The 26,991-nt window shown below is 54.5% G+C and overlaps 1 protein-coding gene across 2 annotated transcripts in view; it reads right to left on the bottom strand.

The window, feature by feature from the left end:
• The window catches only part of PDE9A (phosphodiesterase 9A), an 85,795-nt gene that overhangs the window by 56,298 nt on the left and 2,506 nt on the right, over positions 1 to 26,991 (bottom strand). Inside the window, exons 2-3 of one of the 2 annotated variants that reach the window (XM_014446256.2) lie at positions 3,139 to 3,209; positions 1,390 to 1,467 (exon numbers count right to left, since the gene is read on the bottom strand). In XM_014446256.2, coding sequence (XP_014301742.1) covers positions 1,390 to 1,467; positions 3,139 to 3,173 — 113 coding nt within the window. In that variant the 5' untranslated portion in view covers positions 3,174 to 3,209. Of the gene's footprint in view, positions 1 to 1,389; positions 1,468 to 3,138; positions 3,210 to 26,991 lie in introns of those variants that run through there. The other variant, XM_023745146.1, reaches the window with a different exon arrangement.

Genomic DNA, 26,991 nt, shown 5'->3' with positions numbered 1-26,991 from the left:
GAGAGACCACTTGTCTGGTGGACAAGCCAGGGTGACAGGTCACGTGTCGGCTTTCCTTCTGCAGCGAGCTCTGGTTAGGCTGGAGTCTGTGCTGAGATCTACAAGAATTTTGTTGACGTCTTTAGGGAGCCAATTAGCAACGTTCCTTCCGGGGAGCCCGGAGCCCATAATCAGGGGGCAGACGCTCCTGATGAGTGAAATTCAGGGAGGCTGATGGGTGCGGTGGGCGGGGGAGGCCTGGCTGGGGTCGGGGGAGCCTGCAGGGGAGGTCTCAGGTCACCTGCCATTCGGCAGCCGCGAGCCCTCCAGTTGCTGGGTGTGTGCGGGTCTGCCTGGTGCAGGCTTCTCCCGAAGGCTCAGACCAGCTGGCTCAGGCCAGATTCACACATGTCGCTTGGAGGGGGTGTTCAACGAGGAGCAGGAGACACAGACTGGGGTCCCAAGGGGCACCCCCACACCCAATCGAACTCCTGTTCCCCACAGAGAATGCAGTTTAAATTGCCTCGCCCAGCCCCTAGGACAGTGATGGCGAACTTTTTGAGCTCGGCGTGTCAGCATTTTGAAAAACCCTAACTTAACTCTGGTGCCGTGTCACATATAGAATTTTTTTTGATATTTGCAACCATAGTAAAACAAAGATTTATATTTTTGATATTTATTTTATATATTTAAATGCCATTTAACAAAGAAAAATCAACCAAAAAAATGAGTTCGCGTGTCTCCTCTGACACGCGTGTCATAGGTTCGCCATCACTGCTCTAGGATGAAGTGGGGGCCATCGGGGACTCTGCAGAGCACTGGGCAAAGGGGCTGATCAAAGATGGAGGGGCCCTGCTCAGAGTCCTCGTCCTTCCTTCCTCTTGCCACACACATATTTGTACTCATATTTGAAAATGTGTTCACCGCCAACCCCTCTCCTGTCCCTCCCCTCCGCACCCCTCCCCCGGCTGCCTCCCCTCCCCTGTGCAGAGAGGAGTCCCCGGGACTTCATCAACACCAGGATTCGTCCCGATGGGAAAATGCCAACCGTCCCCCAGGGGCTCTGGTCAGGGAATGTCCTGCTCCCCTTCTGCAGGTGGACAGGGGAGTGGCTCCACTACTCGACACTCAGCCCCCTTGCCTCAGTTTGCCCATCTGTGAAATGATAATAACACCAGTCCCTGCTCACAGGGCTCCTGGCCCCCTTACAATTGTTACCATCTGGGTAAGGAACCAGCTGAACGAAGCCTCCTTCACCGGCCCTCCCACCCCCACCCTCCCATCTTTGCTTTACATTCAGATTTCTACAGCATTAAATCACAAAAACCACCACAGCGATCCTCGGGTGGGTGTGGGGAAGTGTCGGAGACACCGCGAGGACAGGGTCGGGCTAAGCCGCCAGCCGCTTACCTCTCGGAATTTGCGGGCATGGTGGGGTCGATGGAGACCATGGCGTCGTCCGTGGTCAGCAGGGAGATGGTCGTGTTCCTGGAAGACACGCCAAGCCGGCGCCTTCACGTGACGGCCTCACGGGGGCGCACCCTGGGATGGGCCTCGCGCGAGAGGGGAGCCCGGAGTCCCGAGAGCACGAGCGGACTTGTGCTTCGGACCTGGCGCCCCGGTTGTAAATAAAGCGGAATGGCCGAGTGATCCCACCTGCTTGGTAGACGTCACCGTCATTTAAAACGGGACTTGGGGAAAGTCTCACTTATTGAGTTGGAAGATTAAATAAAACGGGTGAAATGGGAATAAATGTTATATCGTTTGCCTTCCTACTTCATTCCTTTGGGAGTCCACGAATGGGCACGGATCTCTCGGACGAAACAGTTTTAAGTGAAAACGTGGAGTCTCCCTCCAACCTCTCCTGGGTCCTCCCGTGAGCGGCTGCCTGGGCCACGGTAGGTGAGCTGCCTGCTCTTCAGTTGTGTATTTTTAAAATCTGTGCAATGGGTGACACTCAAACCTCAGGGTTGGTCTAAAGCAGTGGTTCTCAACCTTGGCTGCACATTAGAATCACCTGGGAATCTTTTTAAAATCCTGATTTCTGGGCCCCATCCTCTGGAAATTCTGTTTCTTTGTTATGGGCTGGGGGCACAACATTAGTAACACAAAACAGAATTTCTGGAGGAGGAGGCCCAGAAATCAGGATTTTAAAAAGATTCCCAGGTGATTCTAATGTGCAGCCAAGGTTGAGAACCACTGGTCTAAAGAATAACATACAGTGGGGCCTTGACTTACAGGTGTTCCGACTAACGAGTTTTTTTGAGATACCAGCTGTCTTTCGGCGGATACAGAATTTCTGGAGGATGAGGCCCAGAAATCAGGATTTTAAAAAGATTCCCAGGTGATTCTAATGTGCAGCCAAGGTTGAGAACCACTGGTCTATAACACATATTTATTTCTTAGCACAGCACTTAACAAAAGATGCCCCAGCCGGTGGCTATTTTTGCTGCTACAAACTGCCTGCTGTTTGCTGTAATTCAGCTCCGAATCCCTTCCTCACCCGCCTGTGAAAGACTCCGTGGTCCTTCTCGCTCGCTCGCTCGCTCACCTTCCTGGACCCGGATCCTGACTTTAAAAGCAACTGCCGTGCCAAAGCTACTCCCAATCACTCTATAATAGAAAAGGTATGAGAGCAAATCCACTTGCTCTAGGACACTGTTGATTTGGGAAAACAGTTCTCATGGAATGCTGACGATTCTATAAGGTAGGCAACTGGTCTTTTCAACGCATTTCTGAAGTCAGTCTCTTCCCAGATATTGATCTGTGATGACCCGCCTGAGCTAGAGAAGGCACCTGCTGGACCGTTTGGGGATGGGAGAGGTGGGGGCGGGCAAAGCCAGACACAGCCACCCTCCTTCATCCTTCCTCCAAAAGCAGATGAGTCAATGGAGGAGAAAGGGAACTCTTGATGCTACTTTCTGCCTGATTCCGCCCAACGCTTTCCTCCGTGCAGACACGGGAGCCTGTGGCACCAGCGGGCCGGCTGTGGCCGAAACCGCCAGGGTTTCATTCACAGATTTGAAAGGGTTGCCCAGGTGGCCCTTCTGCCCCTCTCATCCCTCCCCCAGGGCGACTCCCCTCTTTCCCGGTCAAGGTGAACTGAAAGACACGGAGGCGGGGCAGAGACGCCCTCCGGCGGGCCGGCAGCACACTCACCGAGGCAGGCCGGTGGCGATGCAGAAGAGGTCCATGATGTCGCTGGAGTTGCAGTACTTGCTGAACACCACCTGCGGGACAGAGCGACAGGCCGTGAGGAGCGGCGGCGGGTCCACGCCGGCTTCAGAGTCCTGGAGCTTCCTCTCCGGCCCCAACCCGCAGGCTTATTTTAAAAAGAAAAAACGTAACCTTGGGCTCTGGAATGTTACACATAATACACATCATTCAGTGCATGGAGAGAGGTTGTGACTAATTTCATTCCTTTGCCACTGAAAAGAGTTGTAAAATCCAAAGCTACCTCCCACGTAAACGCCCCCGCAGGTGACAGGCGGCCACATGCCCACCCTCCGTGGAGCCTGACTCAGCGCAGATAACCTTGGTTTAGGGATGTCTCACTGCAGGGAGTCCCCAGTGACCTCATGAGGGCCATTATGTAAAAAAAAATAATACATAAATTTAAAGGTCCTTAGCTTTAAGAAAATTGCCTTTTAGAACTAAGGGCTGATGTATGACTAAATCAGGAAATCACAGTGAGAAGGGATGTGCCGTGAACCATGGTCCCCAGAGCACACCATCTGGGTGCCTGCCCACCCGGACGGGGGAGACCGAGTTGGCATCACGCCTTTTGTCCAAGGGGTCCCAGGTCCCTCCCTGGGCGACTTCAAGTCCACCCAGGGAGCTGTTCTCCAGGCCTGACAGCGCGTAGGGACAGTCCCCGCCGAAGCTCCACATCCATCACAAATGTTTCCCTGACCTGGGCCCTGCTTGCTCACAGCACGAGCTGGGCTGGGAGGGAAGCAAGCCTGAGTGGGTGGTGGCTTGTCAGTGCCTAGGGCACCACTTTCAGCTAAGCTCAGTTTGCATCGTCCTTTATTAGACACAGTTAACTATAAAGAGCAGGTGTTTCCCCCACAAACTTAGCCCTTCTGTGACCAACACCAGGTTGTGTGTGCTGACGGCCTGGCAACACTGTGACAAGGCCACTGTCAGTGACGGTGCCATTGGCCTGCACTGCCCACCCTGCAGCCGCTGTCCTGGCTCAGGCCTGGACCCTGGCACTGACCTGTTTCTAGATCCAATTGGGCCACAGAAGGTCCACCTCCTCCCCTGGGCACGTGAGGTTCTAGGGTTTGTCTGTTCTAGCTGAGTCCTTGCCAAGTTCCTATCCCCAGCCTCCACTCCAGGCCCGAGCGTCCCCACTCCGGACCCTCCCCTCTGGCTTCCTCCTCCGCTTCCCATATTCCCTCTCCCTGTTCCTGGCCATCAGGACTCACTGGCAGCTGCACCTCTTGGCCTCTGGACCCGACACCCCTGCAGAGAAGTCTTGCCTTTGACCGTGTGTCAGGTCCATGTTTTCATGGCAGCGCATCCCCAGCGGCCCTGGCCACTCACCCACTGGCACGGGGATATTTCTACTTCCCCCTCTTGGACCTCTGTCATGTTCATTTCCATCGCTGGGCAGAAGTCCTGGGTGCTGGCGGGTGGGGTGGCACTGCCCGGCTCAGGAGCACCACCTGCTGTAGTTCTCCAAGGCAGGCGTGACGCCTTTATAAAGATCCCCGCCCCTGGGCGCATGTGCGCAGACACCACACGTCTAGTCGGGATCCCGTCCCAGCCCCTCGGAGCTCATGGGGTGGGGACGATCTCGGGGTTCTCTCCAGTCTCGTCTGGCCAGACAGCTTCCGATCACGGCGTCTGAGGACTTGACTAGAGGAGTCATGTCAACGACAGCACCTCCGAAGGCGAGGGGCCGCAGCTCTTACGACAGGGGGTCTCCCTGACTTTGCCAAGAGCACCCGCCCCACAAAGGGGACTCCCCGTGTAGCAGTTGGGGTGAGGTGGGGTCCCGGCTGCCCCGTGGCCCTCGAGGCTCCCTCGCCTCTTATCTCTGTGACTTGAGCAAACTACTCAGCTTCTCTGTGCTCCCATTTCATCTTCTGTAAAACAGGCAACCCAGGTCACGGTCACCGCAGCGGGTGTTCTACTCAGACACCTGCTGAGGCTCCGCGATCAGCTGGAGTCCAGTTTGTGGCTTCACCGCGGGACCGACGGCCTCAGAGCCCCAGAGGACAGGACCCCGGGGACCGGCGTCAGACGGCCTCATACAGACGACGTTCGTACCGTTCCTGTGGGCCGACTGGGAGTTCAGTTCAACAACAGACAACTGATGAGATGGCTCACCCGAGACCCAGCGGAAGCAGCACGACGGACACGGTGCTGTGCTTGTCGGCCGCGCTGTAGATGTTTTCACGTTTCATTTTCCGGATGGACAGGGAAGCTCTTTCTCCTCCGAAGCTATATGTCACTCTCAACAACCTAACAGCTCCTTTTGTGAAGCGAAATGAGACATTTTCACATGCTCTCTGGGTTTTACTGCCTGCCCTCCCCTAATTCAGAAACTTTTATAAGTTTTTGCTTTTCATGGCAAAGCTGTTATCTGCAAAGTCTCCATGAGCACACATTCTCCTTCTTACCAGGCTGCACTTGGGGACATCGGTCTTGCTCGTTTACTCAGGGGTGACAGACTCTTGCGAGGAGCCGAGTGTGACCAGGAGGAGTTGGTGCTTGCGGAGCCCTCCTCGGGGACTGACCTGGTCCCTGGCCCCCAGGCTCCTGCCTTCCAGGTGGGGAGAGAGGCCTCACCTACTGGCGGCACAGGGGCTTTGGGATATTCTGGGGAGCTTGACAAGAAACGAGTTCCCCCAATTTGTAAGAGTTTTGTGCGCTGGCCTTCCTTGCCTCGGGACAGCAAATAATGGAAGCGCTGACAAGCCCAATTATGAAGTCTTTCGGCAAAGCAAACACAGAAGGCCCATCTGGCAGGCTGGCCCGCTTGCCCTGCACAGAACAGCCAAACCCCGTGAGGCCGGCCTTATCCTGCGATCCAGAATCATCTTTCCTTCAGGTCACTTCTGCCAACCGGCGGGGAAGTCTGGAGTAGGAAGAGTCCAGGGGGTGTCTCCAGGGGTAAAGCACACTGTGTCCATTGGCAAATACATTTCAATATTCTGCATATAAACGCGTGGGTCTTTGGCCCTGGCTGGGCAGTGGTTAGAGCCTCGGCCTTCAGACCATACCTCAGTGGCAGGTTCGATCCCTGATCCCGGTTGGGCGCATGTGGGAGGTAAGCAGTCCATGTTTCTCTCTCTCTACCCCTCCTTCCTCCCTCCTACTCTTTCTCTAAAGATCAATGGGAAAAATATCCTCAGGTGAGGGTTAAAAAAATAAAAATAAATGCATGGTTCTTTGATTTCTCTTTTTGAACATCTTACCAGTTCCCTTGTTCAACTAATGCATTAGATAAAAATCTTTGATGTGTATTACATTATGTCTTTGTGAGAGTTGTGCCTTTGCCTTACTTATTTAGTGAGTTAATGAGCCTTCAGCAGGGCCAGGGCAGGTGAGAGGCAGGGTGAAGCAGCAGGTGCGCCCTGTGTCGGATGGGCTGGGAAAGCAGCATCTTACCGTCTCTCCAGGTGTCAGAGAATGTGGCGAGCCGGCACGGCCATGGCATACTCAGCCCCAGGGCGCCATATGTGCCGAGCCAGCTCAGCCAGGTTCGGTGAGCCTGAGAGGGGGCGGTGAAGGATTGAGAAAAGACAGACAAGAGAAAAAAGCTGGGCCTGGGTGGGATGCTGTCCTCTGTGACAGCGCCACAGGCTACTAGCTGTGTCTTTATTTTATAGCCAGATTCCACGAGGCAAAGTAAGGGTGTGGTCAAGAAGTTTACAACATTCTCGTGCGTTTCAATCCTACTTAATTACATGCATCTGAACTCTATCAAGCCCACATCACTCAGGCACGTGGGGCCACGTGTTCGGACCATAGGTTCAAGCTTACAAGTACATACAGCCTTTGTCTATAATTGTGCTGGCAGGGCTTTGCCCTCCAAGCTGGGACTTGCACGTGGCTTTGCCATGAGAAGACTGTGCCCTCTCATTAGTCTGAGGGTTGAACCTGTTCAAAAACTGTAGCCTCGCCCCACAAGAGAAGCTCCGGCCTAGACCAGGTGTTGCTGCTGTGGGAACCAGCCCCATAGCACACGTGCTTGGGTGGCCTGGGAGACACCCCACCCCCCGGGGCAGCCTTGTCAGGAGGGCACAAGGCTTTTTGTTCACACGTTGGATCATTTTGCAAATCCTTTATCCTTTATCCAGAAACAAAGAGCACCAACAAAAAAGGTTTTTTTTTTGATAAAACGAAATTTAAAAATGAGATATGGAGGCAGTAAGATTAACGGAAAAAATAAAGATCTGGTACTGCTGTCCAACTTGAGGCAAATCAGGGCCAACGTTCACGAATGAGCACAGCAGGTCACCCCAAACTCTTCTGTGGTTTGATTGGCAGCCCGTGATATTAAAACAAGACCAGAGAAGTAAACGAGAAGGCAGAGGTCTCTCGTACCCGGATATTAATCTTCCCTCGTATTTACTAGTAGCTGGGCCTTGAATGTCAGGGGAACTTCGGAAGCTCCCACTGCCTGCATCACAGAATGACTGACACTCGCCGAGCGTGAGCCACAGGCAAGCCCTGTGCTCAGGGATCTCCACATGGGGACTGAGGCACACGGAGACACGCGAGGCTCCCACAGGCCCAGCCCATGAGTGGCAGTCAGGATCCCAGGCCACCGTTGTTCAGTGCTCACACCTGAACACCACACCCACGGCACCAGGTCTTTGTCTTTTGACGTCTACACTCAAACCAGCCGCGAGCAGTGGTGCTGTGGCAGGAGCCGTGGGTCCAGTGCTTGTCCCAGTTTGTCCTTCTGTTTCACCCTACCCTGACCCATGGGCAAGGCCATAACCATTTGGAGCCTCAGTTTGCCAATCTGTAAATGGGGCCGATCAAATCAGCTCTGCCTGCCTCTCAGGACCGTGATGAGAAATACGTGAGGGAACGCGTTTGAAAGCAATCACTCGGAACACCTGCGGCTCGAACACAATGTCATACCAGCCCAGGTGCCCATGGATCGCCCGGTCCCTGCTGGCTCCAATGCCCTGATCTGGACTCAGGTCTTCAGGGGTCTCCGAATTGCCAGATGCATCCAGAACAACATCTGGCCACATTTCGTTTGGGACCCAATTTGATTTTAGTAGGAATTCAATCTGCAGAATCTCCAGAATGTGAGGAAGGAGCGTCCAATCCGCTCCTGTGCTTCTTGGCGGGGGTGGGAGGGGGAGGGCTGCCTTTGACTCTGGAGAGTCAGGATCGGAGGCCTGGGAGCCTCGACCTGAGCTGCACGCTCACGGCCGGATGATCCTCTGCTTTGTCGGGACTGATCAACAGCCAATCAAGACAAGGAAGGAGGTAAGTGTCAGTGGAGCACACACAGGTTGGCTGGACCTTCTGGCCCAGCTCAGGGTTGGGACTGGCCCATCGGTGTTGCACAGCCCAGCAGGTGGGGCCTTGTGCTCTGGTGAGGACTGTACCGTTGGCTGGGTGGGCACCGTTCTGACAGAGGCCCTCTGAGCCTGTCCTTACAGGTGGGGACTTAGGAGTGAGACCCAGGGGACTGCAGCGGCCAGCCCATTACCGTCACAGCCTGGGGTGCCTCGACCAATGGGCTGTCCAGCTCACTCCCTACAGCCCGGGCTCCTGGTGACCCTGCCGCACCCCAATGACCGGCCATTACCCTTTCCTCACCAGAACGTTTGCTAAGTAATCTGGAGCTGGTGGCAACTGGGGTGAGTGCAGGGTCACGGGGAGTCTGTCCTCAGCTGACCACACGAGCCACCCAGATGAATAAGGAGGAGCAGTCCCTGAAGAAGGACAAGAGGGAGGCGCCGGTCACAGAGGGCAGAGAGAGGGAAGCAGAGAGCCCAGGACCCCCCGGTTTCCTGGCACCCTGGATCCTGGGGCTCTTTCTGGGGACCAGCAAGGTCATTACAGAAGCTCGATGAGCTCCCTCCCCGCATCCATCGACGCCACCTCTACACAAACCCAGGCCTCTTGAACCGGCATTAGAACATGTCTGTTTCTCGGTATCCAAGCGCCTCAACCAATACACTTAGGAAAACAGGGCTGGTGATGGTGGAGCAGATGGCCAGAGGGCTGCCAAACCCGCCAGGTGGCCTCTGGGTTAAAGAGACAGGAGAAGCCGTTTCTAAAAGTCCAGGAGTGGCTGCTTCTCCACTCTGAGGCCAGAGGCCTCTTCCCGGGACACGGCTCTGACAAGCACCAGCGCTCTGTGCTCCCCTTTTCCCCTCGGCCACCCCACCCAGGGGCTCACTGAGGGGAGCATCAGGAAGGGGCCCCTCCAGGGCCCGCTCTGCAGCCACACGCTGTGCCGTGTTGTGCCAGGAGGCAGGAGCGCGATGCGCCTGCAGACTGCCTGGCAGGTCTCGATAATCGCGTTTGCCCGTTACGAGGTTAGGCGTGCAGGTCTGCTCAACGCCGAGCCGGAGCCCTTGGGAACTCTGCACCAGGGAGATGTGCAAGGGAGTCTCCAAGGGAGAGGACAGGGGTAAACAATGAGCCGGTGGAAGGTTCTGGAGTGGAAACAGGATTCCGATGATGTGAGCGCTGGACAGGAACTAGGACTCGGGCCATGTCAGCAGTGACGTGGGGGCGGCGGGGAGGGGGGTCCAGGCTTCAGTGAGATCAACAGAGGCTTTGAGGCGCTCGCCCACTGCCTGGGGCACCCCACCTGTGCCAGACCTTCTCCGGGAGGTTCTTCCACCGCTGAGAGGGGCCTGGCATGGGGGCCTCCTCACCTTGGCCTGTGGGGAGGAGCCAGGGCTCGTTCTGGTCACCTCCTGATTGGGGCTGGCCCTCCTGCCCTCAGCTCGCCAGCGAGATCCCTCTGGCACCAGCCCTTTAATCCGGCAGCAGATTCCACTGCAGGGAAGCTGCCCAGGCTTGGACGCCCACGGGCATGACCACGCCCAGGCTCCCCCCTGGCACTCGGGAGGGAAGGGAGGTGTGCACCCCCAGGGGCCTCCCCGACTCCACGCCAGCCCTCGTCTGTGTGTTCTTGACCGTGGAGTGTGGCAGCCCCAGCGCCTGCTTGCACGCCCCCCCCCTCCCCCGGCCCTGACCACAGATGGCCGTGGCTGCCACACCATCTGCTTCCAGACGAGGAGGCCGTGCCGCCCAGCAGGTGCTGTATTCCCTTCCTGCCAGGTACCAGGTCTGGGTTTTGGAGCGTGCACTTAAGGACATATGTTCCCTTACAGATGTGTGCACTTAAGGACATATGTTCCCTTACAGATGTGATTTAAATGCACGTATGAGTTCACCCTCATGGAAACGTTTTAAAAGAAAGCTTTTTAAGAAAAGCTGGCCTTAATGTCTAGCATCTGCTCTCCTTTTTCTTCTTGCCTTTGTCTTTTGGGGGTGTTTTAGGAGCTATGGGGGTGCACAGTCCAGAGCTGGGCCTCTGTGGTCCCAGGCACACAGGAGGAGCCTGGTGGCCAGGGAGCGGGCAGCCTGAGGGGACTCCTGCTATGCAGTGCAGGCAGGAATGCCCGGGAGAGCACGCGTGTGGCACCCTTTAATGTGGGCTCCACACGTGAAATGACTTGCATTGCCCCTGCCCCGTCTACCCTCCTCATTCCAGACCCATTCAGCCCGCACACTGTTACTCCTTCTGAGCAAGGAGATGCCGGCAGGAGGGTCATGACCACAGCAAGGGACTGAACAGGGAGGACAGCCACGCCCTCCCCCCGTCCCCCCAGCGCCCCGCTCGCACATTCTTCCACATCTTCCACACGGGATGGCGGAAGACCCCCGGTCTAGTCTCCTATTTCTATTTGAATAGGAACTCCTTGCAGCTGCTGAAAACGTCCTTGTTGGCTGTCCATTCTAGTTTGGATTGGCATGAAGTCAGTGACCACCAGAAATTGTGGGTTTGTCCCACGGATAATTGTGGGGCTACGTTATGAAATGCTCCCAACCCAGGGCAAACAGGACAGCCCTACAGCAGTTAAGGTTTGGGTTGAGCTTTGCAGGCTGGGAAAGACAGAGACCGCCACTGTCACAGGAGGGAAGTTCAGGTTGTGGGGCCGGGCAGGGTGGGGGCCGGAGGAACCGGGGTCCCGGGATCTTTGCCGTGAAGCCAGATCTGAGCTCCCCCTCCTCCCACTCCCCCCGCCCCGAGACGATCTCACCAAGCAGGTGAGGCCTTGTGCGCTTTCAAAACCACAGAGAACATCTGTGTTACCTTTCAAAGGCATGAAAATCGGTGTCAGGGAAGTCATGCTTTGGGGTTGGTGGTTGTAAAACATGCCATTACGTTCATTGTCTCGCTGGTACTGCCATCACCGACTGTGAAATTGCCTTAGCAACAATTTCCACAGCACTCCTTGGAAGTTGGAGTAAGGACTCTAGAGAAAAATTTTCCACCTTATAATTCTTCCACAGTCTCTCCCCCAAGGGGTTTTAAACAGCTACAGGTGGAGGTGAGGCCTGGAGACACTGTGATACGGGTCCTAAAGGAGCAGGGAAGAACGGGGGGGGGGGGGCGAGGGCGGCGGGGGGGCTTCCTATGGGCGTGCTTGAGCTCTGTTCCCCCTTCCTCCATCAATCAGAGCTGGCACCTCTGCCAGCCACCCTCCCTGCTGGCCCCTCCTCAGTCTCTTCACATTGGCTGCTGATCTCGCCCCTCCCTCCCCCAGCACCTTAAATCTCAGCCTAACACTTCGTCACAGTTTTATTTACTCTCATAACTTGGTAATGACGTTGACTCATGATCAGTGTGACACAGAAACCTCCACCCAACCCAAACAAGGATCCTGACATCTAGAAATAGCCACACGGGCCTCCGAGAAATTGAATTGTTTCATCAAACTGGCCACAGTGAAAAAGGGGTGAATCGCTAACATCTGGAGGCAACCCAGATGTCCTTCCAGGGATGAATGTTAAAGTGTGGTCTGTGCACACCCGCAACGCTGCCCGGCAATGAGAGCGAACCACCGATCCACACGACCGCTACCACGGGTCTCAAGAGATGTAAGCTGAGTGAATAGAAGCCAATCCCCAAAGGTTCCACGTTGTAGGATTCCATTTATACGGCACTCTAGAAATGACAACATTACAGAAATGGAGAACAGAGCCGTGTCTGTCCGGGAGTAGGGACGAGGGTGACTGGGTGGGGAAGGAGCTGGACGGATGTGGTTGTAAAAGGGCTGGAAGAGTTCTGAGTCCTGACTGTGGTGGAAGATGTGAGCACCTACACGTGGGACGGCCTGGGACAGAACCGAACACGCACTCTCCAATGAGCACAGCTCACGGGGCAGTGAGAGTGACAGGTGGGCTGTCTCACGGTCGGTATCCTGGTGGGGACACTGTGCTGTGATTCTGCAAGACGTCACCACTGGGGGGACCCGAGGGAAGGGCACGCAGAGCTCTTCATAGTTTTTCTTACAACCGCACGTAAATCTACAGTCATCCCCAAGAGCCTGTTTGAACTAAGGAGACGGCACCAGCGGCCTGGGCTGGCGAGGGGACGCCCTTAGAGGAACGTGCGTTCACAGGGCCCGGGGGAAAGTGGTTTGGCAGTATTTTGTCCCTTTGACCCAGAATCCCATTTCTAGGAATTGCTCTTAAGGAAGTAATAACAGCAAAGTAATAAAAGAGCTCATTAAGCACCAGGCACCGTTCTGGCCTGACACTTAACGAATCAGCAAATCTGCAGGGCGAGCCAGTCACCTCCCAGGTTTACACCCAAACCACTGCCCTGTGATGTCGCTCAGCCGGCAAAGATGCACAGGGAGGGATGTTCCTCTTCTTTATTACATGGAATGAAGCTAAACATCTCACAAAGGATGAAATGATTACATTTTAGTCAGTCTCCATCATGGAACATTACATAGGCATTAAAATCATGTTTTTGAAGACTACTTAATGCTATATTGGAAATGCTGCTGATGTGATGCCGAGCGAAAATGATCAGGATAAAAAATTAGGTGAAAGAAATACACACACACACGCACACGCACACGTGCGCACACACGCACACTCGTAGGAGAAACACCAGCGGGAGAGGTCCTGATACGTTAGCGGACTCCTCTGTGTGGTGTGATAACGGGTATTTCATTTTCTTTTTATACTGCTCTGCATTTTTCAAATATTCTACAATGAATATGCAGGGTGTTTTTTTTTGTTTGTTTGTTTTTGTTGTTAATCCTCACCCGAGGATATTTTTCTACTGATTTTTAGGGAGAGTGGAAGAGAGAGGGAAAGACAGAGAGAAACATCATTGTGAGAGAAACACATCGATTGGTTGCCTCCGAACAGGGCCAGGGCCCGAGGAGATTGCTACCGAGGTATGTGCCCTTGACCGAGATCGAACCCAGGACCCTTTGGTCCACAGGCCGATGCTCTATCCACTGAGCCAAACAGCCTGGGGCCATGCAGGGCTTTGGTAACCAGGAAAGAAGTTATCCAGTTCTAGCAGCGGAGCTTAGGAACTGATAACTCGCTTCCGAACGCTCCCTCCTAATAGCTGCTGCACTGATTATATAAAACTCTCCTGAGAGAAAAAGGTCTTTACCATTTTTATTTGGACGGAATACTCTTCGGCGTCAAGCCAAGAGGATGAGAAAATTAAACGACAGTGAACCAGGGGACAAAAGCCAGAATGTAAATGGCACCCAGCTAGGAGTTCGGGGAGGTGGGGTGTGCGAGGGCGGCTTCCAGAGAGAATGGGGGGCAGGCGGGTGTGGATGGAGGCAGGGGCACCAGACTGAGAGCAAAGACAGAGCCGGGCGCCTCCTGGGATGGAACAGGGAGAAGGCTCCATGGTTCTGTGCTGGCCGCAGGTGGGCAGGCCGAGCGACAGAATGAGGAGCAAGGTTACCTGAGGACACGCAGAGGAAGAAAGGAGTGGGGAGGTAATGCCCCACCCCCACCCCCACAGCCACTCTGGGTCCTGAGATTCAGCCGCAGCCTGGCCTCCCTCCCCAGCTGTTCTGGTTGACCAGTGCTGCCCCAGGGCACAGGGGGTCAGGGTCCTGGGAGCAGTGGGTTCGGATTTCCTTCCTTTAAGTAGGTCTACGTAAACTCCTTGAGATGGTAATGACAACCTTCTGTCCCTTTAAATACAGTTCTCATGTTGTGACCCAACCATAAAATTATATTTGTTGCTACTTCATAACTGTAATGTTGCTACTGTTATGAATCGTAATGTAAATATCTGATATGCAGGATGGTCTTAGGCGACCTCTGTGAAAGGGTTGTTTGACCGCCAAAGGGGTCGCGACCCACAGGTTGAGAACCGCTGCTATAGAGGTAAAGGGTCCTATTAAAGAATTTCTCCACTCCAGACCTTGTCCTCATGGCCCTCAGATCTGTGCGTTTTTAAGACCCCACTGGTGACCAGCAGGGTGTGCAGGCCCGGGTCTCCTTCCGAGGGGGCTGTAGGGAGCCTGGGCAGGGTCCAGGCAGGAGGTGGGCGGAGTCTGGCTCTGGTGGGGAAGCCACACCCCGACCTCCGACCTCCGACCTCCGCAGTGAGTGTTCTGGTTGACCAGTGCTGCCCCAGGGCACAGGGGGTGGGGGTACTGGGGGCAGTGGGTTCCGATTTCCTTCCTTTAAGTAGGTCTACGTAAACTCCTTGAGATGCTAATGACAAAGCCAGCTCTCAGCTGTAACAGCCTAAGTATCAACGCATTCGAGGAGGGACACGTATTTTGGGGTCAGGTCCCCCTAGGAGGCACGACTGTTGTCCTGAGAACCGACTGTCTCATAGACGCCTGCTGGCTGGCGAGCCACACTGCCCGGGCCTCCAGGTCTGGCCACGTCCACCTCAGGCAGCGTTTGGGGCCAGCAAAACGAACTGCTGCTGTGGCCAACGTGAGCCCATGGCTGCCATCCTGAACCCCCCGTCCTCACACAAGGACCCTCCGAGCTCCCGTTAATTCTCTGGTGGGTGCTCTAGATTTGACTTGGTCGAGTAAATGGGTACTGCGATGTCACTGTTCATATAAGTTTCATGTATTAGAACAGGGGTCCTCAAACTACGGCCCGCGGGTCACATGCAAATACAAATATTGTATTTGTTCCCGTTTTGTTTTTTTACTTCAAAATAAGATATGTGCAGTGTGCATAGGAATTTGTTCATAGTTTTTTTTTAAACTATAGTCCGGCCCTCCAACGGTCTGAGGAACAGTGAACTGGCCCCCTGTTTAAAAAGTTTGAGGACCCCTGTATTAGAATCTCATGTAAAACTTTATGAGAAAAAGCAGTTCAGTTGCTCAAACTGCTCAAATCACTGCCCTGACTCTGGGCATCAGGGCAGAGTGGGGCCGGCAATGAGGGCGGTCAGCAGGGTGACCTCGGCCAGTGGCTGCTCTTCGCTGGCTCTGTGACAGGTGGGGCCTGGGTTGGCCAGAGCGAGTGACGTTCCCGCTGTTTCACATCCCCAGGGTCACCCTGGCCAGAGGGACCTCCTGAGCTTGGTGTCATCATCATCACATCAGAGGAGGGCTCTGAGCCACAGAGGAGGGCGCTGGCCTGGCCTCGTCCCTGTGGTGCAGGATGCACACTCGGGCCCACCTGGCTCCAAGCCCAGAGACGTGAGTCAGATCATCAGTGCACATCTGCGTGGGCAGTAGAGGTGGTCTCGGGCCTCTCTGCCCATCACTGTCCCTTAATGGTGTGTACGTTCTCTGTTTGCCTTGTTCTCAAATGACTGATATTTTCAGTCACACACTTGGAGTGACTATTGATTTTGAGCCCCCCTCCCCAAGGAAAACAGACCAATTCAAATTCCTTTTGTCTATCAGATCGTGGTCACTTTTTATCACTTTTATAAACAACTAGAGGCCTGGTGCACGAAATTCGTGCACTTGGGGGGAGGGTTCCCTCAGTCCGGCCTGTGCCCTCTTGCAGTCCGGGAGCCCTCCGTGGATGTCTACAGGGAGTGGGCCTAAGTCGGCAGTCGGACATCCTTAGTGTTGCCATGGAGGTGGAAGAGGCTCCTGCCACTGCCACTGCACTCACCAACTGTAAGCCTGGCTTCTGGCTGAGCGGGGCTCCCCCTATGGGAGCGCATGGACCACCAGGGGGCAGCTCCTGCATTAAGCATCTTCCCCCTGGTGGTTAGTGCAGGTCATAGCAACCGGTCATTCTGCCATTCGGTCGATTTGCATATTAGCCTTTTATTATATAGGATTATGCTTTTATACAAGCTTCTGTAAGGCTTCGTCTGCCCTCAAAGCAAACCAGTCTGGCTCCAGGACCTCACACTCCGGCTCTAGGAGTTAGAACCCAGCCTGCGCAGCCCATGGAACAGCCAAACTCCAACCCAATGTGCATTCGCAACTTTTCTACCCCCAGGGGAGTAAACAGTGACTTTCCATCGCCTTTTCAGCACATGAGAATTCCAAATGTTTCATGTATAAAAGAAGCTAAAAAGAGACCAAGACCTAAATCCTACATTATATTACTCAATAAATAAATACATGTTCACTGAAAAGAGGCTGTATAGTCTGTCTCTCTATGCATCTCTCCCTCCTTCTTTCCCTCCCTCCCTCCCTCCCTCCCTCTCTCCCTCCTCCCTCCTCATCCATGTACTAGTTACCTGCAATTCATCTCTAATTATGTTATAAAGTTGTTCATTTCATGACGCCCCTTATTTTCAGAACACTCAACAACAGCATCACCATCAGAATGGATTGCAGTGAACCAGCAGGCAGGCAATTGCTGCTTTTTGTTTGCTAAAATAAAATCTGTATTAGGCCTTATTTCCCTTTCCAATTTTGAAGGTAGGTTTCTGGTCACTGCATTTGAAAAGAATATAAAATAGTAACAGAAATTAACATTTATTACCATGAGCAGACACATGACATACATTCTCTTAAAAAGATATTTTGCATAATGGAAGTGCTCCAACAGGTACAAAAGCAGAGGGTGTGGCCCAATGAAGCCTCCCTCCCCACGTCCCGGCTTCAATAGCTGTCCACATGGACCCATCCTGCTTCGTCTGTACTCCAACTTCTCCTGCTGGGGTTATTTTAAAGTTCGTTCTAGACATCATATTCTATCATCTGTACATATTTCAGCGTGGATCTTTAAAATAGAAAATCTCTTTCAGTTTAAGATGGCCACAGTGAGATTATCACATGGGAAGAAAATTAACAATTTCCCTTATCTTCTCAGGTTGTCATATATACACACAGGGTGCCCCTCAAAATGTATGCACACTTTAATAGCTGAGAGCTCAATTTTGAAATGTATTTGAATAAACACTGCCCTTATAATTATTTAAAGTGTGTGTATACATTTTTTGGGGGGATATATATATATATATATATATATATATATATAATCTCCCAGAAAACATAAATAATCTTTAAGGCATGTTGTAAGGATCAGAAGTAATATGTGTTCTTCAATAAACAAGTGGCAAGGAATGTAAAGGGGCCAAAACATATGGATAGAGACTTAAGAAGACAGCAAGCCAATGCAATGTGTGTTCAACAAGAGCGTGTGTATGTGTGTGTGTGTGTGTGCGCGTGCGTATCATATAGTTCCTTTTCTTGCCCTTTGTTTGTTGAAGAACACATATTATCTTTGACCCTTATAGTATGTGTGTTAGCTGATGAAGGCCATGATGTGGGTGAAGGTCCAGGGTTGCTGACAAAATTCAGATGCAGGACACATACAGAGCCTCCTGGGATTGTGGGAGAGTTAGTTTTGGGCAAATACAAAGAGAGGCTCCTAAATACCAATGTCACTGTTTTTGCAGAGTGTGGACGGCCGTGATGAGATGGAAAAGAAGTCCAATAAGCCCGCTGAACTGGATGGTGGAAAGGTCTGGAGCTGCGCCTCGAAGACCTGACTCTGGCTCTTTCTCTAACAAACAGTGTGGCTCTAGACACATCTCTTCACATCTCTGAGCCTCAGATTTTCATCTTCAAAGTGGGGATGAGGCCAGTTCTACAGCTTCAAGATGCTATGAGCTTCCATGGGGCAGTTTCTGCCTGCCCTGAGCCCAAGACGCTTGAATGACCATCGCATCCCATGGGTAGGCTTCTTTCTCCACTGAGAGGCATGGCCACATGGTGCTGAGCAGCCTGGAGCCAGCCTCCTGGCTCAGCTCCAGCTCTGCCTCTCATGGACTCCAGACTGTGGGCAAATTCCTTACCCTCTTCATTCCATACTTCCCTCAACTGCAACATAGGGAAGACACGAGTAGCCTCTATAAAATACTTACAAAGGTATCTGGCATGTGGTGAGCACCATACAAATGTCTGCTAGAAGGATACTATCCCCGTTTTATAGATGTGTAAACTGAGGCCCAAGATCATTCAACTGGCATGTAGCACTGATGGATGCAAGCCTCAGTTTGCTGATTTCAGGGCGGCTGGATAAGCAACCAAGGTGGTGGTGGTGGGGTGGGGTTTTGAGGTTCATGTTCTGAAGCATACCATTGCCTCCCAAGATTCATGTCTTTGTCATGTACCTTCTTGGGGGTCCAGCACCTAGGAGGGCCTCAATAAATGTCTGTTAGGTGAAAGGATATGAGAGGCACATTTGCTTAACATGAGTTAACTTAATCACAATGTGCAGCAAAATTTGGTGGGGAGAAGAGAGCTATCTAAGATCCTGCTTGTAACATGCAGCCGGCAGACAGGGGAGGCAGTGATGTCAAACACCCACAAGAAATTAAAAGTGGGTGTGACCAATGCTGTGAAAGAGGGCGGGCCTTGAGGGATGAGGGGACCACAAGGAGAGGGTGGCATAAAGCAGGAGGTGAAGGGAAGATATGGTCTCCTCACTCCAATCCAGTGGTTAAGAGCTCTGTAGCCCCTGAGGAATGCCTCACCTCCCAAAGATACACACCTCTACCCCCGGGAACCTGTGACTGTCACTGTGATCCCACAGTCTGCAGGTGGGACGAGATTAAGGCTCTTGAGGTGAGATTACCCCAGATTATCCAGGTGGGCCCTCAATGAAATCACCCTTCGCCAGGGAGGCGGAGGGAGAGCTGACAATACACAGAGAGAGGCTGGGATCTTTTTCGCAGGCAACGAGTCCTTTAAGCTGTGTGAGGCATGGTGTGTGCATGTGATTGGGACCAAGCTTCAGGAGGGGCAGGGGAAGATGGATTAGAGAGCGGCGACACTGAAGGCCGAGTATCAGGTCCAAGGCTATACCCCCCTATAAGAGCTGATGTGGGCCTGGGTGGGAGCTGGGAGGTGGGGAGGCCGGAGGGGACCGTCAGGAAGCTTGTGAGGAATCCCTGTCCTGGTTGAGGATGTCCTTTAGCAGGATGCAGCTCCCAGGCTGTCCGCACCCGCTCCGGCTCTGGCTCATCATTCCCCATGCCCGCGTCTGCCGTGGTCTCGGGCCTCCTGTGCACTGAGCCCATTTGTCATGGCTGATCCGATCACGGCTCCTGTCATCTCTCTGGGTTGCTTTGTTTGTTATTTTTTTCATGTCTGGTGTCTGAGGCCAATCTCCGCTGTCATAAATAATGGATCACAGGGGACTGAAAATGCAGAAATCGGGGAGCTGAGAGAATGAGAAGCGTGCTGAGTGGGAGCTCAGAGGACTGTGTTGTGGGGGGACGGTCGGAAGGTGTCTCTCTGGTTTCAATTTGCTTTACTCCTTGAGCTCAGATTCAAGGAAGAGGCAACTGGGGATGCCCAATCCTTGTACTTCCCCTCGCTGAGCCCTCGCCCTGCTCTGCCCACTTCTCCTCTTGTATCAGGACTCCAGTGTGGTCCATGCGACCTGTCCCTGGGTCAGGGCTCCTTGGCACCCCCGAGGAGGGCAAGGGTAGAGGAGGAGATGCGGGGGAGGATCTGGGGCTGCAGCCCGCCCCCAGGGACCCTCCATGGGGAGCCCTTTCCCAACAAGCAGCCCCTGCAGCCCTGCCTCAAGGCGGGATGCGAGAACAATGGTTGGGTAAGGGAGAATAGACGGAGACGGAGCCAGGTGACATCGGGACCTAAAACCCAACTAGACCCAGAGAGCTCGGCTGTCCTGGTCACCAGCATCATCGAGACGGGCCCCGAGGCCCTCACACAGGCACCCTGAGAACAGTGGGCAGCAGAGGACGGCCACGTGGACCAGAGGAGCCCAAAGAGCTCCCATCTGCAATGGGGAGAAGGCGTCCTTCTCTCCCTTGCCTCCTCCTCTCCTTTTCGTGGCTTGAAGTTTCATTAGAAAAACTGAGCATGGTTTTCCTGCCAGAAAAGAAATGTCTCGGAACGTGGGTGTCAGGCCCTCGAGCGGGTCCAGCTTGGCTCCTGCTGTGGTGGCTGGAGTCGCTCCGCACCCGTCCCGCTTCCTGTGCGGCAGAGGCTGCAGCCCTGTGGGCCTCCTCTGCGCAGGCGCCCCGGAGGTCGGGTTTCTGCTCAAGGCCGATGGGCTTTCCAGATGTATCGTCAGTGTCTTCTGGGCCACCCTGCGACCAGCATCGTGCAGTTGCCATAGCCACGCCACGCAGCACCTGTGTCACACAGCCTGCCGCTCACTGCTGCCCGTGCCACCTTCTGCTGAACCACAGGATCGCTCTCGGGCTCACTGTTCAGTTTGATGCCTGGAGATCACGGCAGTTGGCTGAAAGCTGTTCACCCCCGGCTCTTCCTCCCAGAGGCCAAGCCTGGCACTTCATAGGGGCAGGGGGGGAGCTGGAGGCGGCTCGAGGGGCCCAGGCTGTCTTCTGAGAGCTGCGTGATCTGTCACCGGAGGAAGCACAGTGGGCCCAGTGCAGAGGCTGAGACTGGATCAGAAGACCCAGCGGGACCCGGAGCCGACCAGGCGCTGGCATCCAGCAGTGGCCCCGGCTACTCCAGCACCAACACCAGGAAATGGGGGATCCCCAGTCCCTGAAGAGGCCTGGGCTTTTGGGAAAGGCCTGGAGGGGAGATGCTGGTGAAAAGCTGGTTGGGAAAAATGGGGTGCAGAACTTGGCACTCTCCTCATGCTCCCAGCCATATGTTATGGTGGCCGGGTGTAAGGTCTTGACGTGTCTGTAGCTCAGAACATCAGCCTGTGTCACTGGCACACTCAGCCCACACTGTCCAGGCTCGTTCATGGGAGCCCCTTAGAACAGGTGACGATTATAAGGGTTAACACTTTTGGCGCCTGGGAGAGGCAGGTCTGACTCTGAGAAGAGCCCTCTGCCTGCCCCACCCACCAGGTGTCTGTCCCAGTTCCTCGCCATCCATGCCTCACCTGCACCAAAGTGTCCCCTCAGCTTCCCCAGGCTGTGGCCCAACGCAGTCACCTTTTCAGCGCGGCGCCGGCCCACACTGTTTCAGAAATATTTGCGCAGGCAACTCACCTCTCCTCCACTTCCCGCCTATTACGTTGCCGCGGGAGTCCTCTCCTGACCCTCGCTTCTCGGAATATTCCGGGCTGTCTTTGCCAGGAGGGCACAGGTGCCACCTCCCGTCTCTGCTGTTTGGGGCTCAACCTTCAAAACACCACACGGACAATGGGACTCAAACACGTGTCGGGACCACGGCTGCACATCCCGGTGGCTCAGGGGGACGGCGTAAGTCCTAAGGACTCCAAATGGCCACGCAGTCACCGGCCACCTCTGGAGCCACATTTCCCAGCACTCGTATGTGTCCTAAGCCTTGGGTGTTGTTATTCATTGTGGCAGCAAGAGTCCAGGCTTGCGTGAGACGCTTCACTGAGAGATTCCAGAGTACGTCTGACCATTAATTTTGAACCTCTAACCCCACTCATATTGTAGCCTTTCCCTGGGTGGAACACGGCCCTGAGCGAAAACATGTTGGCGGCTGTTCCCCAAAGCACTTTGGAAACGGTAGGATCAACAGACGTGCGACAGACTCGCGACAGATGAGTCTCCAGCCACACCCAGCTGCTTCTGCTGCCTGTCAGCGTCAGTAACCAGCAAGGATGCTCCCTCCCGGCGAGCTGTCCTCTCGCATGTAAATGCCAGTGGAGAGATGGCTGTGATCTCTACGTGATAATGTCCAATCCGCTGCCTCCTCTTTGGTTATCTGTAAGGCTCTAGAAGTTTTTTTCTTTTTAATCCTAAAGGCAGACACGGTGAGGATACAGACAGCCTGAATCACTGCTCTGCTTACAAAATAAATCAGCGCTGTGTGCGACTGGCCCCAGGATGAATGGATCCCACTGGAGAGATGGCGCCCTGGCCACTACACCTGCCCTGGTCACTACACCTGCCCTGGCCACTACACCTGCCCTGGTCACTACACCTGCCATTCCGCGGTGGTGACAGGAGGAGGCAGGTGACAGTTTCCCTGATACCAGTGTTCTGGGCTAAACCGTGGAGAGCTCGACTGTGACGAATCCCGCCAACTCCAGCCACTCTACCGTGGGCTCAGACTTTGTTTCCCCCAAGCCCCCCTCCACCCCCCAGGGCTGAGCAGCTCTCCCAGGCTGCACAAGGGGGGCCCGCGGGCCCGCAGGGGAGGTACAGCCAGCAACCAAGTGACAAAGCCGGCAGAGTGCTCCGGGCTCTGATGGACAGCAACCAGCCAAGCCCTCTCCAAAACAGCCTGTTCTGGCGGCAGAGCTGACTTCACCTGTCAAATTATCAAGTGCTGCGGGGCATCACTACCACCCCCTCCCGAGAAGCCAATGAGCCGGAAGCCTGGAGCCGTGCCTGCGCTGAGTGGCACCCTCCCTCCCTCCTTCCCTGCCTCCTGGCCTCCCTCCTCGTCGCAGCCCTGATGGAGCTGCACCTCCGAAAGGTCGGAGGAAAAATGAAAGGCATTTGAGGTCCTCTCTTTGGGGGGAAGGAGGGCGGGTTTGGGGTTAACCTGGGAAACACAGTCACGTGGTATCATTGAGCTGGAAGCACCCCGGGGCTGGCTGGCCCTTTGTTCACGGAGCGCCTGGACCCGTGGCCCTGTGCTGGATCCACCGCTGATGCCCATGGGCCACCCGCCAACCCCGGAGCATGAGGCCGGGATCTGGGCGAGATTCCCCAAACCAAACACGGAGATTCGGCTGCCTCGAATCCACAAGATAGAAAATAAATAATAAGCAAATAACAGTAACCACGACTTTACGCGCACTCATTGTGTGCCGGCCCCGTTTTAGACTTGATCCGCGTTCATGCCTCTCATCATAACGACCCACTTCACAGACGGAGACACCGAAGTATATAAGCAACCTGCACACACACTCCCGGTTCCATCGCAGACAAGCCCCAGACTCCGCGCTCTCGGCCATGACACCATGCTGCTGGGAAATGGACTGAGGGCAATTGAACCTGAAAAGCATCTGTTCACGCCTCTCCCCGCCTGAAACGTACACAGACCACACCACACATAAGCCTCCTGGAGAACAGCTATGACCAGGAAATGGGAGGGTTCAGGGAACACAGTTTTTCCTAAGGCACAGTAATACACCACCGCAATGGCCTAGGTTTGCAAACCAAGGGAGTAAGCATGGAAATGACTGAGGTTTAAAACTATCAGGCAGGCCCTGGCTGGTGTGGTGCAGTTGGCTGGATGTCGTCTTGTGCACCGAAAGGTTGCCGGTTCGATTCCGGGTCAGGGCATGCCCAGGTTTGGGGCTCGATCCCCTGTTGGGGGCATGTAGGAGGCAGCCAATTAATGTTTCGCTATCGCACTGATGTTTCTCTCTCTCCCTCTCTCTCTAAAAATCAATAAAAATATTTTTTAAAAATCAGGCAGATTCATGATGGATGAATGGATAAACAGAATGTGTATATACATGCAATGGGATATAATTCAGACTTAAAATGGAAGAACATTCTGATACACACCCCAACATGGAGGAACCTTGAGGACATTATGCGAAGTGAAATAAGCCACTCACAAAAGAATAAATACTGTGTGATTCCACTTACATGAGGTTCTAGAGCAGTCAAATCCATAGAGACAGAAAGTAGATGGTGGGTGCAGGCCAGGGCTGGGCGGGGGTGGTGTTAGTGTTTAAGGGGGACAGAGTTTCAGACTGGGAAGATGGGAAGTTCTGGAGATGGACAATGTGATTGGGCTCAATGCCACTGAGCTGTGCATCAGACATGGTTAAGATGGTGAAGTTTTGTTATGTGTCATTTTCTACAATTTTTAAAAATGAAAAAAAAAAAAGTTAGGGAATCTAAAGCCAATTGAATACAGGGTCTGGCTCTTCTTTACTTGTGTCCAGACCAAGTTTTCAGGGGGGGCTGTGAGCTTCCGTTCTGGGCAAATGCTCAGGTCAGGTGATCAGCTTTGGGACTGCGTTGGTAACTATATACATGGCGGGGGTGGAGGGGCCGAGGCAAATAACCCACACTGTGAACTCAAGACGTATTTTGAGTGTGAAATGTTTGACGCCGTCTCCACAGCAGCTCACCCACCGCAGGACCCCGAGCTTAGGCGCCCAGGAGATGCGCGAGCTTTTATGCTCCTGCGGGCGACCTTCAGGTCTGCATTACATTAGAATATTTTTTCTCTCAAAATTCAGAGCCTTGGGGATGCAGATCCTCAGCCACAGGGGCAGGAGGACTTAGCTCGGTGAGCTGAGCAAGAGGCTGGGAACCCCTTTCGACTGAGCCACTGACCTGCCAACTGCTGCGTGCCACCCTCGGCTGGAGCGTCTGCTCCGAGGGCCAGGAGCAACACCGTGCCCGGGCGTGTCTGTCCCCAGAAACACCTCCAGGGGGACAGCTCTCATCGCACTGCCTGTCGGGCTGAGGGGGAGAATGGGGAGCAGGAATTCCTTCCTGGAGGACCAGCGGATGGGCTGCTGCTGTCTCGGCAAGATGGACACCTGAGGTCCCTCTGTCCTCTGGCGACTCCCTTAGCCCTCACGGCCAAAGACCTCCCCCAGCCCCCAGGCACGCTGCCTGCTGAGCCACCCACAGTCGGGGAGCGGGTGACCGAATGGAGGTGGTTCAGCTTGGGGTGATTGTGGTGGGAGAGACGGTGGGGAGGGGGGTATGCTAGCTACACCCCCAGGCAGCAAACCCAGAACAGGGGTGCAGGAACCCAACCTGCAGTGACCCAAGGCTACGTGTTGGCCAGCCCCTGCCGCCCCCTGCTGGTCTGGCTCTGAGGCCAGCCTCGTGGGCGCCCCTGCTTCGTCTCTCATTTGCATGCTGTTCACATGAGTGGTCTGATGTGCCCGCCGTGCCCTCCCTCTGCCCTTGCTCTCCTTCCCTGACACCGGAGTGTGTGCTGCCGGCTTCTGAGGCCAGGCAGCCCCTCTGCCCTAATGGCTCTGGTGAGGCCCCTCGGCTTAGGGTGTGAGGTACCCCGTTTCCCATAGGAGTAGCCTCTGCCAAGCTGGAGACAAAGGTGCCTGGGGCAGTGGGACCAGGGTCGTGGGGACCTCGGCACTGCCTCCCTCTTTGTGGTGCAGATTCACAGCGGCCTCACAGAGGCACAAAGCAAATGACAAGACAGCGCCCGCCCTGGCTTCTTCCAGAGGCTCCTAGTGGCAGGTGCAGGGGAGAGGAGGGGCCGGCGTTGGGGGGGCCCCACTGTGCCCAGGCCTGAGGACGGGACAGGTGTACTGAGCCTCCCCAGGGCCAGCACTTTATGGGTATTACTTAGTGCCACCTTCAGCCACCCCATGGGAGGCACCACCACTGCTCCCACTTCCCTGAGGGCAAAGTGACTTCCCAGCTGGCAAACGGCAGAGCCAGGTGGTCTGTCCTGCCACCACGCCTCCACCCTCCGTGTGACAGACAAGAGCAGCCCAGCCCCTCTGAGATAGGGCATGCTGCCTTCAGTCCGAGAGGTAGGTCCCCATGTCATTATCTGTCAACCCTGGTGGCATTAGTGGGGTTCAAGCCTCCAGCCACCCCCTTCCTTGCCTCCAGGTGTTGGACGTGTCTGGTTTAACCGGCCTTCAGACCCCGGCACCTGGGAGGGAGGAGGGAGGAGGGAGGCAGCAGCTCCCTGGCTGCTCAGCGTCCTGGGCTGGACTTTGAAAACTGTTTTCCAAAAGTTCTTTACGGACAGCGCCTGCTGTGGCATCGCAGGCGGCTGGGCCGATTACTTCAATGGCTGATGGACTTGTTGAAAAAGAGACGGAAAATCATCTCACTCATTGTTAGTTTTCACAGCCCAGCTCTGAAGCAGCTGGAGACAGGGGGGTCATCGGAAGCTGGGGTCGGGCTGGGCATCAACATGGCCCCACTTCTGTTTTGCACTGGAAATCCAAACGGGAGTGGGATCACTCCTTTCTGTAACCCGCCTTGGTTGCAATCAGCTTATGTTACCATTTCAATATCTTCTTAAAGATATTAAGTTATACACATCCAAAGGGAGATAAATGGGCTTTGCTGATGAAGGCCAAGGGGAGTCTACCTGGCAGGAAGGAGGGAGCAGACAGGTGCACAGAAGCCCAGAGAACTCTGCTGGGTCTGCCTGGCTCTGTGCAAATGAGCGAGGATCCTGCCAGTCCCCGGGAAAAGGGTGCTCTGAGTGACGGGCCAAGTAGGAGCGCAGGTGTTAAAGTGAAAGGCAATTTCCACTGGGCTGCGCCAGGCGCCAGGACAGGCACATTCCAGCAGGGGAAGGGACTCTAGGTCCCACCGTGTGAGCACACTGGACAAGACTTGGGTCAGGTGTGCCCTCTGACCAGTGGAAGATGGGACGGCTCTGAAGACAGGTCAGCTGTGTTTGTGCCCAAGGCAAGAAACAAAGGCAGAGGAGCCTGGTGCAAGGCAGGGCCCGGCAGGGGCACAGGGAGGGACAGGCAGTAGGGAGCAGAATTCCTCCGGCCAGACCCTGAGACCGCCAGCAGGGCGTGCAGAGGCCTGGGCTCCACGTGCAGGCAGGAGGGCCGCAGCCACAGAAGAGAACCAGACCTCGGGGAAGACGGTGGGTCAGGGCCCTGCAGTCCATGGAGGCTGGCTTCTGGGGAATCCAGGCGGCATGATCTAGGGTCCAAGTGGCGAGGGGGCCGGGCTGGGTGAAAGACAAGCACTGTGGGAAG

This window comes from Myotis lucifugus, unplaced genomic scaffold, assembly GCF_000147115.1.
Source record: "Myotis lucifugus unplaced genomic scaffold, Myoluc2.0 scaffold_520, whole genome shotgun sequence".
Lineage (NCBI taxonomy): Eukaryota > Metazoa > Chordata > Mammalia > Chiroptera > Vespertilionidae > Myotis > Myotis lucifugus.
Note: the sequence above shows the minus strand (reverse complement) of the source record. Positions and strands in the feature narration are given on the sequence as shown.